The sequence below is a fragment of the Mustelus asterias genome, chromosome 12 (assembly GCF_964213995.1).
Source record: "Mustelus asterias chromosome 12, sMusAst1.hap1.1, whole genome shotgun sequence".
Lineage (NCBI taxonomy): Eukaryota > Metazoa > Chordata > Chondrichthyes > Carcharhiniformes > Triakidae > Mustelus > Mustelus asterias.
The window spans coordinates 65,329,764-65,349,271 of record NC_135812.1 but is presented as its reverse complement, the minus strand read 5'-3'; the positions used below and the strand labels follow the sequence as shown (position 1 = coordinate 65,349,271).

Below are 19,508 nucleotides of genomic sequence, written 5' to 3'. Positions count from 1 at the left end.
CCATGCTGTACGTTCAATTGTTGGAAAAGGAAAAGATTGGAAGGATCTGATTCACCTGCTTCAGAGAAAATATCTTCTCATGGAAGAATCTGGTCTAAGGCGTATCAGACTATAGAATCATAGAATCAGTGCAGAAAGAGGCCATTTGGCCCATCGAGTCTGCACCAACCACAATCCCACCCAGGCCCTACCCCCATATCTATCCACTAATCCCTCTAACCTACGCATCTCAGGACACTAAGGGGCAATTTTAGCATGGCCAATCAACCTAACCCGCACATCTTTGGACTGTGGGAGGAAACCGGAGCATCCGGAGGAAACCCACGCAGACACGAGGAGAATGTGCAAACTTCGCACAGACAGTGACCCAAGCCGGGAATCAAACCCAGGTCCCTGGAGCTGTGAAGCAGCAGTGCTAACCACTGTGCTACTGTGCCGCCCATCTATCCCTGTAGAGGAATTGGGTGAGATTCTTTGACCTCCCAGCCACGTGTTTCCCACTGTTGGGAGGTGGCACGTTGTTTGTTAACGGCGGGATTCTCTGATCCCACTGACATCACCCCACAGCGGAGAATCGTACCGGCGTGAACAGCTGGAGAATTCAGGCCACAGTGTTTGTGTGAGGAGAGATGACACACAAGGAAGGGTGAAGATCAATAGTTGAGATCAACAGTCTTATGTATCAGAAATCTGTACCCTCAAAATGTTTGAACAAATTTGTACTGCCTGGCACACGTTCAAACTAACCAGAGCAGGATCCCGTTGAATTGTATTTTTAGTAGGTTCTATCTGTACCAGATAAGTACCACATAGAAGGGGAAGATGGACAATTGTTTTGGTGGGGTGTGTAATGACTTTAATCAGGCAATTGAGGCGGGCTTGTTAGAATATGAACTCCCTGATTAGGGGCCAAATTGGTGGGCCAATCAGGGAGCCTCTTGCTTTGTACTTAACCAGGTGTGTCAGTTCCTCTGGGACTCCTAGTGCAGACTGCTAACTGAAAACACTCTGTATGCTGTTGTCAGACTTGTAAATAAAGGGATTTTGGTGAAAGGACTTCTGCCTCTGAGGACTTATTACAGGGCGGTAGAGCTAGTGAAGGGTGGGGGCTGAGGAGGAGCACTTTGGGAGGAGGGGGTGGGGGCACTACCTCCTCTGCCTTGCTCGAGTGCTTATCTTCTGACAACTGGTGGTCATGAAGAATCCTGAAGCTAAGACTTGTGGTGGCATGGTGGCACGGTGGTTGGCACTGCTGCCTCACAGCGCCAGAGACCGAGTTCAATTCCTGGCTTGGACCACTGTCTGTGTGGAGTCTGCACATTCTCCCCATGTCTGTGTGGGTTTCCTCCAGGTGCTCCGGTTTCCTCCCACAGTCCAAAAGACGTGCTGGTTAGGTGCATTGCCGTGCTAAGTTCTCCCTTAGTGTACTAGAAGAGGTGCCGGAGTGTGGCGACTAGGGGATTTTCACAGTAACTTCATTGCAGTGTTAATGTCAGCTTACTTGTGGCTAATAAATAAACTTTTTTTGTGGGGACAAAGGAGGATGCAACATCAAGCAAAGTGTATTAATGCTTCAAGAATTCACACAGACCCGGGGCCCAGAAAGACGCTCACCTCAAGAGAAGCTTCTTCCAAAAAGGCAGGGGTTAAAATCTTTAAACAGAATGACTTTGCGATAAGTAAATCTTATAGTCAAGTTAGGGTGCTCACCAGTGTTATTACTGGCCTTGGTATTTTGCTGACACTGATCTTTATACAAGGACCAGTTACTGATCATGTCCTCCAGCATCGAGCCGCTGACCTGCAGAATAAACAGGATGGAAGATGTAAACAAGTCCCTGTAAGGAAGTTAAATAAGTAAATTCTTTACGAATTACTGAAGCAGAAGATGACTGCTGTAAGGTTGATTTGTGTGAAAAGCAATGCATTCAATTGCAGCTGAAGTGAATACCTAAACATTACTCCTTGATTTATCTCTCTTTCTAGTCTTCAACCCGTGCGTTGTCATGCATGATATCTTTGGTTCTTATTTAATTTTCTCAAAAAATATGGTCAGCTACGTTGGGAGAATGATGCAGGATAAAAATTAAAAATTCTTAAAACATTATTCTCAAGGCTATGTTTCAACAATTTACTTCACAAAATAAAGTCAGTTAATTTTAGTGACGCTATTTTGTAGCGAGCAATATTATTTAAATTTCCCAAGTTACTAGGTTATCCCAGAATGTGATCCCACTAAGCTATCCCTTTGACGTTTTCCTTTCAATAACATTTCTCAACATTTGTTAAGGATAAACCTTTAGATGATTTGATCAGTTCAAATCAACATTGACTGCTTGGACAAGGCAAAAATCAAAACAAATCATTACATGCACTCAAATGATTCTTATTTCAGAACATCCATCTCACCTTCCCGTTAAACTGATCTGTTTTTAATGTTAAATTGAAAATCTTAACCATCAGCACAAGATGAATATGTCAAATTCCATTTTAAAAACATGGATTCCCATAAATGTTCTGTAGTTCACATTCTGTAATTCCGTCTTCAGGTAGATAGAGATCCTTACTTGTTGTATCCAAAAAAAGTTCATAGCGATGCTATTTTCTCCGGTTAGTTGGATGATCAGCCATGATCTTAATGAATAGTGGAGCAGGCTTGAAGGGCCGAATGGCCTATTCCTGCTCCAATCTACTATGTAATCAGGTTTCGTTGGTTTTAGGTAATTGAATGCCATTTTTATAGAAAATTCAGGATTTCTGTTTTAGGGATTGTATTCTGTTGTAGGGTGTTCATAGAATCTCTAAAGTGCAGAAGGAGGCCATTTAGCCCATCAAGTCTGCATCGATCACAATCCCACACAGCCCCTATCCCCGTAATCCCATGCATTTGCCCTGCGAATCCCCCTGACATTAAGGGGCAATTTACCATGGCCAATCAACCTAACACACACATCTTTGGGGTGTGGGAGGAAACTGGAGTACCTGGAGGAAACCCACCCAGACACGGGGAGAATGTGCAAACTCCACACAGACAGTCAACCAAGGCTGGAATTGAACCCGGGCCCCTGGCGCTGTGAGGCAGCAGTGCTAACCACTGTGCCACTATGTCACCCTTGGATACCATTTGGTCAGTATTAAGTAAGTTACTGTAGTCTTAAAAATAGGTTATCTGTCAGGGAAGAGCCAATGATCAGGCAGGTTGATCTCCCATGCTGGGGTAGAGTCAAGGTCTAGGGTAACCAATGAAGTTTAACTGTGTCATCACCTGTTGCAATTTTTCAAAGGCATTTTGGCCTCTTGGCTAAGATCAAGCATCAGATCAAGCCCAGGATGGGGTACAGTGTCTCACCTTGTCAGCTTGGTTCTTGTTTGTCCCTCTCTTGGGGACCATGAATTGGATTCAATTTGAGTTTAGTTTTTTGGATGGAATAAAAATTAATAAAAAAGAAAAAGGTTACGTATGTATTTATTGACTACAAGAACTATGTACATATAAAAGCAAAAGGTTCAAGCTCGGAGCTGTCTCCATGTTTGCTTGTATACACGGCTTGGTCTAACATTAGACTGGCCCCTAGGTATGGGTTATGTGTTCTCTTATATCACCCTGTGAGCGGGGCGGTACTGTGTGCAGTCCCACATTAACCCTTTATGTGCCAGACCCTAATACTGCACCTTCCCCAGTCCTTATTCAATGTATTTCAAATTATTCTAGTTTACCCCATGTATTTGCATCATTATTACCACCCCATCTCTCCCCTTCAAGTCTCTGAGTTCATCGGTTCAGGTGGCCCAGAGTCCGTATAACTCTCCCATAGCTCATTCGTTCTAAGAGTTGTAGGTTTCAGGTAAACTTTGTTGATTTGGAAGTATCCTGGCAGCTGGAATATTTTTATCCTCCTTTTCCATTCCTTAGTATTGAATTGCTCTTTGTCAATTCAGCAGTGATAGATGCCAATTATTCCATCCCATTTCTTGCAGGGTGGACAAACTTTGTGTTTATCTTCATGTCATTTTTTTCCTCTTCTTTCTTCGCTGTGTGGGTCATGGTGATATCCTCTATGATGGCAGGTGGACATTCCTGTTATGCGGAATGTTGTTTTTTAGCAAACACACCCTTGCATTTGGATGTGCAGTGAGCTACTGCCAATGGACAACTTCTACTTAGTTCTGGCATGGTCCGTGCACCGTCATGCTGGCTGGGCATTGCAGCACTTGCTCTGTGGTTGCAGTGTTGACCTCACTGACAGTCGTCAGAGCTGGAGGCTGAGATTCTTCTGGTTGTTGTTTATTATCTTGCCTATCCTCAACTGAAGGTGTCATAGTAACCAACTGAGTGGTTGGCTGCTCTGACCAATGAGGGCTTTCCGACACCTGTAACAAAAAATGGACAAAGCTGCTCTGCAAAGAGAGAGGACAGTTCCATCCCAGTAAGGATATTCTTACTCATTAGAGCTCTGGGGACCTTGCAATCTGTATAATTTTGGACAGTCATTGTCTTGACAACTTCTGCCATTGTGAGGAGATTCAGGGCTAAACAGGCATTTCTGTTCAAGAGAGTAAAGACTTAGTACAGCTGACATACATCGGTTCAACAGTTTGTTTGCCACCATACATTTGTGGTGGTTCCAGAATCATGCTTATGGCCAGAAGTTGGAATCCTCCCACCCATAATGTGGTGTGTCTGGTGTTCAAAGCCAGAATCTTACAGCCATGTGTATTTGTCTGATAAAATCGCAACACTAGTTCCCATGTCCAATTTAAGAGATGGCTATTATCAAAATGTCTGCATTCCAATACAAAAATCCAGGATCTTTGATCTCAGCCAAGAAGCATGACTGCGTGTCCTCTTGATGTGCAGTCTCAACTTTATGAATCATCTTTGGGTCTGCTGTGTGGTTAGATGTTTTGGCCTTGCACAGTTTGCCAGAGTGTCAAATCCTTGAAAGCACTGGGCTGAAATTGCAGGACATTGATCTCACAGGCGGGGGTGCTTTTCTCCATGGCACTAGCTGGTTGCTTGGGAGATTGCTTCCCTTGGCCTTGAGTGACTCTGTTTCTGTGCTGTTTAACTAACTTTCCTGTTGGACTTTAACCTGGTGTTGTTAAACTTCTAACTAACTTTCGGCATCCCCTTTGATACACAGTTTACTTTTTGGAGTTTAGACTGTCTAACGATCTGGATAGGTTTCCTCAGGGTGCTCCGGTTTCCTCCCACAGTCCTAAAATGTGCGGATTAGGTTGATTGGTCATGCTAAATTGACCCTAGTTTGAGGGGGATTAGCAGGGTAAATATGTGGGGTTACGGGGATAGGGTGGGATTGTTGTCAGTGCAGGCTCAATGGGCCGAATGGCCTCCTTCTGTACCGCAGGGATTCTATGATTCTATGAATAGTAAAAATGCAAATTGTGGAGCCCTGCAAGTTTTTCAGATTCACTTTTTAAGTACAATTTTTGACACAGACACCCATCTATATCGTTACCTGGTAGCAAGGGAGCTTTTACAAGGATGATCGTGTCTCTTTAAATGGAATTGCGCCCATTACTCACCCAATCGCGTTACAACCAGATCGAGTTCAGGGTTCCGACTGATATGAAGCAGACTGAGCTCTGATCAAAGAACTACGTGCAGCCCATGTGGTTATGTGACTGAATTCACAGAATTTAAGAGATAACAAACCATAATCTTACACATTGTACCTCAGCTATTTTTACATTGCTGACTGGCACCTTGATATAACATAGAAACATAGAAAATAGGAGCAGGAGGAGGCCATTCAGCCCTTCGAGCCTGCTCTGCCATTCATTATGATCATGGCTGATCATCCAACTCAATAGCCTGATCCCACCTTCCCTCCCATATCCTTTGATTCCACTTTTCCCCAAATGCTATGTCGAACTGCTTCAATGTTTTGGCCTCAACTACTTTCTGTAGTAGCCAATTCCACAGGTTAACCAGCTTTTGAGTGAAGAAATTTCTCCTTATCTCTGTTCCAAGCGGTCTATCCTGTCTCCTCAGACCATGATCCCTAGTTCTGGACACCCCACCATCAGGAACATCCTTCTTGCATGTACTCTGTCTAGTCCTGTTAGAATTTTATCAGTTTCTATGAGATCCCCCCTCATTCCTCTGAATTCCAGCGAATACAATCCTAACTGACTCAATCTCTCCTCATATGTCAGTCCTGCAATCCCAGGAATCAGTCTGGTAAACCTTCTCTGCACTCCCTCTCAAGCAAAAACATTCTTCCTTAGATAAGGAGACCAAAACTACACAATATTCCAGGTGTGGCCTCACCAAGGTCTTGTATAATTGCAGCAAGACATCCCTGCTCCTGTACTCAAATCCTCTTGCTATGAAGGCCAACATACCATTTGCCTTTTTTACTGCCTGCTGCACCTGCACACTTACCCTTCAGTGACTGGTGCACAAGGACACCCAGGTCTCGTTGCATATTCCCCTTTCCTAGTTTACAACCATTCAGACAGTAATCTGCCTTCCCATTTTTGCTACAAAGTGGATATCCTCAAATTTATCCAAATTATTCTGCATCTGCCATTCATTTGCCCATTCATTCAACTTGTCCAAATCACACTGAAGCATCTCTGTGTCCTCCACACAGCTCACCCTCCCACCCAGTTTTGTGTCATCTGCAAACTTGGAGATATTGCATTTAATTCCCTCATCTAAATCATTAATATATATAGTGAAAAGTTGGGGTCACAGCACTGATCTTTGCAGTACCCCACTAGTCACTGCCTGCCATTTGGAAAAAGACCCTTTTATTCCTATTCTTTGTTTTCGTGTCTGCCAACCAGTTTTCTGTCCTTCTCAATACACTGCCCCCAATCCCATGTGTTTTAATTTTAACACGCTAATCTCTTATGTGGGACTTGGGTTAAAAGCCTTCTGAAAGTCCAAATAAACCACATCCACTGGCTCCCCCTCATCAACTCTACCAGTTACATCCTTGAAGAATTCCAGTAGATTTGTCAAACATGATTTCCCTTCGCAAATCCATGCCTACTCTGTCCAATTCTGCCACTGTTTTCCAAATGCTGTGCTGCAAAATATTTGATAATGGATTCTAGAATTTTTCCCACTGCCAATGTCAAGCTTACTGGTCTACAATTCTCTGTTTTCTTTCTACCTCCCTTCTTAAATAGTTTAGCTATCTTAGCTACCCTCCAATCTATAGGAACTGTTCCAGAGTCTATAGAATTTTGGAAGATGACCACCAATGCATCCATTATTTCTCAGGCCACTTTTTTAAGCACTCTGTGATGTAGATTATCAGGCCCTGGACATTTATAAGCCTTCAATCCCATTAGTTTCCCCAAAACCATTTCTCTCGTTATACTGATCTCCTTCAATTCCTCCCTCTCGCTAAACCTTGTGTTCTCCAACATTTCTGATATCTTATTTGTGTCTTCCTTTGTGAAGACAGAACCAAAGTATGTATTCAGCTGGTCAATCATTTCTTTGTTTCCCATAATAAATTCCCCTGTTTCTGACTGTAAGGGACCTACATTTGTCTTCACCAATCGGCTTCTCCTCACATACCTATAGAACATTTTACAGTCAGTTTTTGTGTTCCCCCCAAGCTTACTCTTGTACTCTATTTTCCCCTTCTTAACCAGTCTCTTGGCTCTCCTTTGCTGAATTTTAAACTGTGCCCAATCCTCAGGTCTGTTGTTTCTCTTGGCCAATTTATATGCTTCTTCCTTGGATCTAATACTATCTCTAATTTTCCTTGGAAGCCATGGTTTGGCCACACTTCCAGTTTTAATTTTGTTCCAAACAGGAATAAACAATTGTTGGAGTTCACCCATGTGCTCCTTGAATCTTTGCCATTGTCTATCCACTGTCATTCCTTTAAGTGACATTTCCCAATCTATCATAGCCAACTCACGCCTCATACCATCTTAGTTTCCTTTATTAAGATTCAGGACCCTAGTCTCAGAATCAATTACCTCACTCTCCATCTTGATGTAAAATTCTATGATATTATGGTCGCTCATCCCCAATGGGTCCCACACAACTAGATTGCCAATTATTCCTTTCTCATTACACAGTACCCAGCCTAGACCAATGTATTGGTCCAGAAAACCATCCTGCATACGCTCCAGGATTTCTTCCTCTATGGAACTGTGACTAATTTGATTTGCCCAATTTATATGCAGATTATAATTTTTAATTATCCATTCGTGGGACATGGGCGTCATTGGCTAGCTAGCATTTATTGCCCATCCCTAGTTGCCCTTGAGAAGGTGGTGGTGAGCTGCCTTCTTGAATCGCTGCAGTCCATGTTCTGAGGGTGGACCCACAATGCTGTTCAGGAGGGAATTCTAGGATTTGAACCCAGCGAATTCGAAGGAACGGCGATATATTTCCAAGTCAGGATGGTGAGTGGCTTGGAGGGGAATTTGCAGGTGGTGATGTTCCCATGTATCAGCTGCCCTTGTCCTTCTAGATGGAAGTGCACATGGGTTTGGAAGGTGCTGTCTAAGGGCCTTTGGTGAATTGCTGCAATGCATCCTGTAGATAGTACACATTGCTGCTACTGAGCGTCGGTAGAGGGATTGAATGTTTGTAGATGTGGTGCCAATCAAGAGACTGCTTTGTCTTGGATGGTGTCGAGCTTCTTGAGTGTTATTGGAACTGCACCCATCCAGGCAAGTGGGGACCATTCCATCACACTCCTGACTTATACCTTGTAGATGGTGGATAGGCTTTGGGGAGTCAGGAGATGAATTACTCGCCACAGTATTCCTAACCTCTGACCTGCTCTTGTGTTTTTGTGGTGAGTCCAGTTGAGTTTCTGGTCAATGGTAACCCCAAGGATGTTGACAATGGGAGATTCAGTGATGGTAACACCATTTAATGTCAAGGGGCGGTGGTTAGAGTGTCTCTTATTGGTGATGGTCAATGTCTGGCGCGAATGTTACTTGCCACTTGTCAGTCCAAGCCTGGAATTGTGCAGATCTTTTTGCATTTGAACATGTACTGCTTCAGTATCTGAGGAGTTGTGAATGGTGCTGAACATTGTGCAATCATCGGTGAACATCCCCACTTCTGACCTTATGATGGAGGGAGGTCATTGATGAAGCAGCTGATGATTGTTGGGTCCAGTACACTACCCTGAGGGACTCCTGCGGAGATGTCCTGAAGCTGAGATGACTGACCCTCCACAACCACAATCATCTTCCTATGTAGCAGCTATGACTCCAACCGGTGGAAAGTTTGCCCCCTGATACCCATTGATTCCAGTTTCACTAAAGCTCCTTGATGCCATACTCAGTTGAATGCAGCCTTGATATCAAGGGCTGTCACTCTCACCTCACCTCTGCTATTCACCTCTTTTGTCCATGTTTGAACCAAGGCTGTAATGAGGTCAGGAGCTGAGTGACCCTGGCAAAACCCAAACTGGGCATCACTGAACAGGATATTGCTGAGCAGGTCATTTTACTGATAATCGAGAGTAAACTGATTGGGCGGTAATTGACTGGGTGGGATTTGTCCTGCTCTTTGTATACAGGACATACCTGGGCAATTTTCCACACTGTTGGGTAGATGCCAGTGTTGTAACTGTACTGGAAGAGCTTGGCTAAAGGAGCGGCAAGTTCTGGAGCACAAGTCTTCAGTACTATTGCCGGAATGTTATCAGAGCCCATTGCCTTTGCAGTATCCAGTGCCTCCAATCGTTTCTTGATATCACGTGGAGTAAATCGAATTGGCTGGAGATTGGCATCTGAGATGCTGGGGACTACTGGAGGAGGCCGAGATGGGCCATCCACTCGGCACTTCTGGCTGAAGATTACTGCGAATACGTCAGTCAGCCTTATCTTTTGCACTGATGTGCTGGGCTCCTCCATCATTGGGGATGGGAATATTTGTGGAGCCTCCTCCTTCAGTGAGTTGTTTAATTGCCCACCACCATTTACGATTGGATGTGGAAGGACTGCAGAGCTTTGATCTGATCCGTTGGTTGTGGAATCGCTTAGCTCTGTCTATCATTTGCTGTTTTTGCCATTTGGCATACAAGTAGTCCTGATTGGTAGCTCAGCCATAATGACAGATGTTCCTTTATTGCCTGCATCTCTAATTTCCAGACAAACTGTGTCATTCAATCGAAGGCAGCAGGTGGCTGCTGCTGGTCATTTCTCAGTGTAACTTCCCCTCCTTAGGTGGCAGTGGTATTCGGCAATAAAAACCATACCAACTCTTACCTTAAGAATGTATCTGGAGCTCTATAATATCCCTCTCTAATATACCCTCCTTTTCATGATAAATATATGGTATCAAACTCAGCTGCAGTTTGAAGCAGCGACTCACTGAAAGTCGTCCATGGTTTAAAACAAAATCCTCTTCTCGTTTCAGGGCAGCACAGTGACACAGTGGTTAGCATTTCTGCCTCACAACGCCAGGGACGTGGGTTCGATTCCTGGCTTGGGTCACTGACTGTGCAGAATTGCACGTTCTCCCCAAGCCTGCGTGGGTTTCCTCCGGGTGTACCTGAACAAGTGTGGCCGGAGTGTAGGGGATTTTCACAGTAACTTCATTGCTATGTTAATATAAGCCTACTTGTGACACTAATAAATAAACTTTAGCTGTAGTCCTCTTTTACCTCAGCAGGGAATGGGAACCATCAAAACTCAACCTGGCGGAGTTAGGAACAAGGGCATGGTTTTTTTGTGCACTGGTGTAAAGATAAAGTCACCGTAGTCCCAGATGACCATAAGTTGCTCTCCTCTTTGAGGACGAGAGCGGTTTGGTGGTGAGGATCACCGCACCTCAGGCGAGGAGGAATGGTTGAGAAGATGGGGCCTTCATGAATAACCTCAGCTATTGGCGTCGTTCTGCATCGCTAATCAGCCACCCAGCCAACTGAGCTAACCGACGGCCCCAAGTTGAAGTACACTGAGTGTACTGGATTTGTAAACCCATGCATTGTTATGGGGTCTGGTTAACAATATTCTAAAGTTCTCTTCATCCTCTCCTGTTGTCTTTGATTCTGATTCCCTGGGCAACTTTGTGGGTCAGTAAGATTAGCTTATTTAACTTTCTTCTTATTTGTTCTGCAAGCTACTTGCATTACCAAAATATAATTTCAGACATATCTGACACCATCTTCTTGACTTGCAAAGTTTATAAATACTTTAGTTAAAAAAAAATAATCGGGGCAGACAGAAAAATGGAGTTACATAGAAACTAGAAGCCAGGAGTAGGCCATTCTGCCCTTCGAGGCTGCTCTGCCATTCATTTTGATCATGGCTGATCATCAAATTCAATATCCTGATCCCTCCTCCCCTCATATCCCTTTAGTGCCTAGAGCTACATCTAATTTCTTCTTGAAATCAGACAACATTTTGGCTTCAACCACATTCTGCAGTAGTGAATTCCACACATTCACCATCCTCTGGGTGAAGAAATTTCTCCTCACCTTAGTTCTAAAAGGTTTACCCCTTATCCTCAAACTATGATCCCTAGTTCTGGACTCCCCTACCATTGGGAACATTCATTCTGAATCTGCCCTGTCTAACCTTGTTAGAATTTTATCAGTTTCTATGAGGTTCCCTCTCACTCTTCTAAATTCCAGTGAAAATAATCCTGAGTTAAGGCCACAATCAGATCAGCCATGATCTTACCGAATAGTGTAGTAGGCTCGATGGGCCAAATGGCCTCACCGTGCTCCTATTTGTTATGATGTTCCTTCACACGCACTTTCAGCAGCCATCACATTTAAGTCATGAATATAATTACATATACCAATGCGAAATAAGAGAAAAATACATAAACCGCAATAATTAGTTTCATTTGCGCAATTTATAAACCGGTTTCAAAGTTCTGCTGATCTCTCTTTATCAGTTAGCAATGAACCAAATTTTATTGCATCAGGAGAATCAACTGCTGTTAGTTAGACTTGTCCCTTTACCCTTCAGATCAAAATTGTCTTTCATAGAGTTATAGAATCCCTACAGTGCCGAAGGAGGTCATTCGGCCCATTGGGTCCACACCGACACTCTGACAGAGCCCACCCCCCGCAACCCCACACATTTACTCTGCAAATCTTTGGACACTAAGGGGCAATTTAGTACGGCGAATCCACCTAACCCGCACCTTTTGTGACTGTGGGAGGAAACCGGAGCATCCGGAGGAAACCCACACAGACACGAAGAAAATGTGCAAACTCCACACGGACAGTCACCCAAGGCCAGAATTGAACCTGGGTCCCTGGAGCTGTGAGGCAACAGCGCTAACCACTGAGTCAATAACTTCAAGGCACTGAATGCACCTCTTCGCTGAGACTGACAACAAGATGCTGTTTTGATGACATTAACAGTGGAGCAAGGCAACTCAGACAGAAACATTTTCACATTTAAGGCTTCACATCTGCTCCTCACCTGACTTTTCTGCACTATTAATGCATAAATATTGGTGAGTGCCATTAGCGTCATAGTCAATTAGACAGGAAATCTGTCCTAATTGCTTTCAATTTTATGCCACAGGAATATTTCAGTAAGTAGGTGAATATTTAAAATTTATTTTTTGCCTGGTAACAATTCAGATAAAATCCAAATTGAGCAAAAAATGTATTTTACTGTATATGCCTGGGTCACATGAAAATACAGAAATCCTTATAATTTGATTATGCAACCTTAACTACCAATCATTAATGTATTGAATTAATCACAAGCTGCAATCTTTTCCACGACTGTTCTAAAAACTTTTTTGTTTTCAAACTGACCTAACATTTTTAAAGTGAAATTTTGTGCAAATTCTTAGATGTAACACTAGGAAGCTAATAACATTTACTTCAGAGAATTGGTGGACTTTGATTAATGGATGCAAGGATATTGCTGCAATCCTCAAAATGATCAGCAGAATTCACAGGGTAAATACAAAAGAGGGAGGTTGCTTCACCCATCATAACACAGCGATGTGCCATAAAAAAGGGGACATTTCTCTTGCTCTTCACATCACACTATGTTCTTGAATACCTCCACTCCTCTGTCTGGGATTCAATTTCAGATGATGTTACACTTTCGCCGGAGCTCCACCACTTCGCCTGCCACGGAATCGGTGGGGGCGAGGGTCCGACAACGGAAATTTCTGTTGACCTCTGGCGGGAATTTCCAGTCTCGCTTGAGCGAGACCGTAAAATCCCATCCAATTTCATCTTCCTAACAGCTCTAAATTTGCGCTTCATTGGTTTCAACCTCTGCCTGCGTCCTTGTGGTTTTACTTTACCTCAAAATACTCCTGCAGATTTACCTTGACTTTCTTGTTTAGTATCTGAGACCTCTCCCCTCTGCCACCTTCCACCAAAGTTAAGTGGTCTGAATTTTTCTCATTTATCCTTGTAGCTCAGATCTGTGAGGCTGGTTACAGCTTTATCAAACTTCTTTGCCACACTTCAATTTCAAGTGCAGATTTCAAGTGCGTCAGGTTCCATCGGATAAAAATAGAACTTGCATTTCATGTCTTTCACAACCTCAGTACGCCTCAATATGGCTTACTTTACTATCTACGAAGTACATTCGAAATGTCGCCACTAATGTCATTTATAGGAAACAGGTCAGCCAGTTTGCACACATTAAGATACTACACAGTCTGAGGATTCAGGGTAGACCATTTAGGATGGAGATGAGGAGACATTTCTTCACCCAAAGAGTGGTGAGCCTGTGGAATTCATTACCACAGGAAGTGGTTGATGCCAAAATATTGAATGTATTCAAATGGCTGCTAGATATAGCACTTGGGGCGAACGGGATCAAAGATTCTGGGGAGAAAGCATAGGCTATTGAGTTGGACGATCACCCATGATTGTAATGAATGGCGGAGCAGGCTCGAAGGGCCGAATGGTCTTCTCCTGCTCTCATCTTCTATGTTTCTATGTTTACAAATGGCAATGAGATAATGGTCTGAAACTCTGTTTCGGTGATGTTGATTGAGGGATAAATATGGACCAGGAGAATGGGAACTCCCCTACTCTTTTTTCAAAAATCAGCATGGAATCATTGACATTAAAACAAGTCGCCTCAGTTAAATTCAGTCTCGCTCAAAAGATGGAACCTCCAACAGCGCAGCACTGCCTGAACGCTGCAGTGATTCATCATCCAAAATCATGCGCTTGAAGAGAGAGCGAGAGCGAGAGCAAAGAGACCAAGAGTGAGAGAGAGTCAATGCCAAAGACTGATTGACAAACTCAGCCATAATAGTTTGCCATTATCCCTTCTGTTTCTTGGCTGAAACTCAATCCAGCCACAGAATGTGACAATGTGCAAATGACCACTGAATTTGCAAGCTTTTGAACGGACTCTGTCAACAGTGTAGAGCCAGTTTACGGGAAACATGGGCAGTTTATGAGGGTGGTCAGTTCCAAATCATTGCCCAAACTAAACAATTTCCAATCACATTATTGTTTTTAACCTGCACAGGTCACAAGTTCAAATGCTCGCTCTGGGTATTCCGCATAATCACAGCTGATAATAGCAAAGGCTTTCAACTATCTCAAAGAATCATACAACACAGATGGAGACCATACAGCCTATCATACCTGGGCTGGCCCTTTGATAGAAATATACAATTAGCCCCACTTTCCCCATGTCCCTGCAAACCATTCCTTTTCATGTTTTTATACAATTCCCTTTGGAAAGTTACTATTGAATCTGCTTACAATATACTTTCACATGGTGCATTCCAGCTCATAGCAACTCACTGCATTAAGAAAATGTTTTCTCATCTCCCCCTTCCCTCCAATTCTTTTATCAGTTACCTTAAACCTGAACCCTCAAGATAATGATCCTGATGGCTGTAGACAGTTTCCCGCCATTTACACCTTCAAGTTCCTCCTAATTTTCTACACCTTTCTTAAATCTTCCCTTACACTATCCTGCTCTCAGAAGAACAGTAAGAAGTCTCACAACACCAGGTTAAAGTCCAACAGATTTATTTGCAATCACGAGCTTTTAGAGCGCTACCCTTTCATCAAGTGAGTACTACTATCAGGCTACTCACCTGATGAAGGAGCAACGCTCCGAAAGCTCGTGATTCCAAATAAACCTGTTGAACTTTAACCTGGTGTTATGAGACTTCTTACTGTTCCCACCCCAGTCCAACACCGGCATCCGCACATCATGGTTCAGAAAGACAATTTCAGATGTAAAAAATTATGGCCAGAGTTTTGCCGTCCCACCCGTCACGGAAATCGTAGCGGGCAAGACACAGACCACGAGAAGCTCTCTTGACCCCGGGTGGAATTTTCTGGATTTGGGGCGAGCGTGGCTGGAAAATCCCATCCTATATGAGAAATCATTTTCAGTACTTCACCTTCTAAACCCACGACTGCTAGCATCTAGAAGGACAAGAGCAGCAGATACCTGGGAACACCACCACCTGGAAGTTCCCCCCCCCAGTCGCTCACTATCCTGACTTGGAAATATATCGTCAGTCCTTCATTGTCGCTGGGTCAAAATACTGAAATTCCTTCCCTAACAGCACTGTAGGTGTACCTATGGCTCAGAGACTGCGGCGGTTCAAGAAGGCAGCTCACCACCACCTTCTGAAGGGCAACTAAAGATGGGCAATAAATGCTGACCCAGCCAGCGATCCCCCGTGAAACGAATCTTAGAAAATTCTGGGAAAATACAGTGATGTGGATCTGAGTTCAAATGGTAAAGTGGCAAACGGAATGATATCAAGAGTCCTAGTAGTAACCTCTGGTGTACGGGCTGAGTAATGTGATCAGCAAACAGCAGTTATTGGTGCAGTACCTGACACCTTCTGTTTGAAAATACAAACTTGGAGCTCTCCCTGTTGCCTCAAAGGAAAAAACAGCGAGGTAAGCAAGTGTTTTGTTTTTAATTCCTATCGGGGGGCAGTCACCATCAGGAGGCTATCTGATTCATGACCTGAAAAGTAACCAGAATCCCTCTACCAAGCTCTCAAATTTTCAAATTGACATGACGCAAAGAAATATGAAATGTTGACAATTCCATAAAGGATGCCAGAGGCAAAATGAGAAACAATACAGAGCAATCAAAAAATGTGGATAAAGCTGAAAGCTTTTGATTCAATTTATTATTGTCACGTGTATCGGTATACAGTGAAAGGTATTGTTTATTTCACACTATACAGACAAAGCATACCGTTCATAGAGTACATAGGGGAGACGGAAAGGAGAGACTGCAGAATGCAGTGTTACAGTCATAGCTAGGGCGTAGAGAAAGATCAACTTAATGCAAGGTGAGGAGGAAATTGGTGAAAAGGAGTTTTTTTACCCAAAAAAAAACAGGTGGCTTGTGGTGTGGGATATTTTAGTTGCCCAAGAAAATGACTATTACAACAAAATCACTTACAATCTTCAATCAAAGGGTCAATTACATTTAATAAAGCAATGAATTTGATGAGGGGAGAGAGACAGAGAGAGGGATGATGGAAAGAGGAATAAGGACAAGGAAGAAAGTACGAGACTATGAAAGAAAGAGACAGAAAGTGCAAATGAAAGAAAAAGAACATGTAAAAAAAGAGATAGAGAAGATAATTTAATTTTTCTTTGAAGCTTAAGTTTATTTATTAGTGTCACAAGTTGGCTTATATTAACACTGCAATGAAGTTACCGTGAAAATCCCCTCGTCGCCGCACTACAGCGCCTGTTCGGCTACACTGAGGGAGAATTTAGCATGGCCAATGCACCTAATCAGCACGTCTTTCAGACTGTGGAATGAAAACCCACGCAGACCCGGGGAGAATGTGCAGACTCTGCGCAGACAGTGACCCAAGCCAGGAATCAAACCCAGGTCCCCGGCGCTGTGAGGCAGCAGTGCTAACTACCATGTCACCCATCTAACGCTTATTATTGCCTTGACTAGTTGTTGCATCAGGAAAGGGTGAGGGAGCAGTGGCATATACCCCACATCAGTTGTCATTGCTAAGTTTCTCAAAAAGACATGAGGGTAAATGTTGACTCAGTGTGAGAGTATAACATGGGAGACAACAAATTGGCATTTTTTTTCCAATTGACTTCACTGGAAATAAAAATCGAGAGAGATGTGAAGTGGTTGGTGACTTGCTCTGGCTCATTTCATACTAGTGCAACATAATCGACAACTTCCCCATAAAGTTTCAAAATCTTTTATTTCCGATCAATGACTACAGTTACTTCAAGCCCGTCAGCTGCGTAATTACTGAATCAATAAGAAAAATTGAATTAACTTGTAATTCAACTTCTCAACATAAAGACATCTAGAAATAACGGAGGTTCAAACAGCGATAGCAATCTCATCTCAATTTACATATCAGAAGCAATTTTTTAAAAATGGAAGTTAATTTGGTTGAATTATTTACAAAAATGTATATATTTTTAAAAATCAGTTAAGAATACCAGTCAACTTCCTCTTAAACTATTTAAATGTTTCTCACTGGATGCAATATTTGATTTATGCAAGGTCTGTTGATCACTAATATTTAAACTGAAATTGTTTTGCTAATAACTCGTTATTCTAAATGTTTGTCCGCTCAGGTTTATTTTCTGTCTGTCTGCAGAATGATGAAAAATGCAAGTTGTCAGCAATCCAGAACCACCTGTTGGAGTGTTTTGTGTATCTAACTCACCGCTGATCAATTGACTTTCTTTGAAATTAAGATTCACAAACGCTGGCTGCATTTAACACTGAAATTTATATTCAAATCGCTGAACACTCAGTAGAAGTGACGGGTATATCCAGACATTTAAGTTGGAGCTGAAGCAGGCTCCTCATAAAGTGGAAATATTCCCAGCATTGACCAGTATCAAATGTTCACATTGCAAAACAGCAATCCATCTTAGCAATGAGGGCTTTTTAAGCTTGTTCCACTGACCTCAATGCTCCTTACTCCCAGAGTGGTGGTGTTGTGGTTATGTTATGAGAGCAATAATCCTGGACTAATAGAGCTCAAATTCCAGCATAAACCGGAATGGGTACGCACAGGCTTCCTTTCTTAATATCAACTCTTTGCTAAAGAGGAGAGAATGGTTTTCAAAAATAAATATTCATATGTCCGGAACCTCTGTTGGTTTAACCAGGAAGGTCTAGGGTTCAATAGCAGCGATCTCTCCCTCCTCATTTCTTAGGTTCTTGTCTGACCAGTAACGTAGCACAAAGTGGGAAACACAGGAGCTTTATAGCCCAAAACTAGATGGTTTGAAATACAATGCTCATAATGGGAAATTTCAGGGAACACATTTTAAAATAAAAATTTGGGGTTTTTTCTTCGCTGTTCTGTTTTTAGTGCTCCAATTAAATTCCCCGTGCTATTTCCTTTTACACAGATGTTTGTCTATTTAACCAGATTAAGGACTTAGTTACAAAGTATAGATGAGAACTTAATGCAAATATACTAGCAGAAAACAAAGCACAGAGAATGTTACAACTTTGTGTTAGAGAGAAAACATTTGCTGGAACTTATTCTGTTTCAAACTGACAAATAAATATAATTTAAAAAACAAGGTTAAACTATCCACTGTTGTTTTTTTGGTGTGGATTTGTTTGTACAAAGCACCTTCTCAGATATACTCACTTGCATTAGTTGTAGCAATGTCACAAAGAGTAAACGATGCAGCCACTGGGTCGAATTTAGTCCCTCGTCCGTGCTTCCACTGAAGAGTTTCATTGCAGCTTGCTTCCGTATAAACTGTCAGCAAAGTTGTCGAAGAACATGTAATTCTCCCCCCAGCCCTAAACTTTCCCCCAGCTACTGTCTTCTTGAATCATTCAGCTAACAGCAGCTCCCATCAGATTCTTTCGATCAATCGAATGTTTCAAGACCTCTAACCTCTAATGTCACAATTTAATTGATCTTTTTTTAAAAAAAGATTCACATTCAACCCAGCTTCAAAGTTAATGTTGCGGGAGATATTCCCTTGGAGAGAAAAGTCCAGCCTCTGTCTCTGCAGTGTGTGCTGTTGCCAGCAATTGCTTTCTGTATCATACTCTCCACCCAATTCCTAAACTTCTCTCTACCAATCATAGCCAAATAAATGCAGGCAGTTACCATAGAAACATACCTACACAATCACACTTGATTGGAAGGGACAATCTCTGTCACTCATGGTGTACTGATCAAAGAGTACAAGGTGTTGAATTTGTTCATCTTAGAGTGAAAAACTTAGCAGATTTTATTTAAAGTTAAAGTTTATTTATTAGCCACAAGTAGGCTTACACTAACACTGCAGCGAACTTACTGTGAAAATCTCCTAGTCACCATATCTGTTTGGGTACACTGAGGGAGAATTTAGCATGGCCAATGCACCTAACCATAGGACTGTAGAATCCCAAGAGCGCAGAAGGAGGCCACTCAGCCCATCAAGCCTGCACTGACTCTCTGACAGAGCATCTTTCCCAGGCCCACCCAACCCTGTTACCCCACGCATTTACCATGGCTAATCCCCCTAACCTACACATCTTTGGACACTAAGGGGCAATTAAGCATGGCCAATCCACCTAACCTGCACATTTTTGGAGTGTGT

General features: G+C 42.7%; 1 protein-coding gene across 1 annotated transcript in view; it reads right to left on the bottom strand.

Annotated features, from left to right (window-relative positions):
* The window catches only part of glp2r (glucagon-like peptide 2 receptor), an 80,407-nt gene extending 61,467 nt beyond the window's left edge, over positions 1-18,940 (bottom strand). The window contains exons 1-2 of the mRNA XM_078225976.1: positions 18,560-18,940; positions 1,711-1,801 (exon numbers count right to left, since the gene is read on the bottom strand). Coding sequence (XP_078082102.1) covers positions 1,711-1,801; positions 18,560-18,652 — 184 coding nt within the window. The 5' untranslated portion in view covers positions 18,653-18,940. The remainder of the gene's footprint in view (positions 1-1,710; positions 1,802-18,559) is intronic.
* Positions 18,941-19,508: the final 568 nt, after the last annotated feature.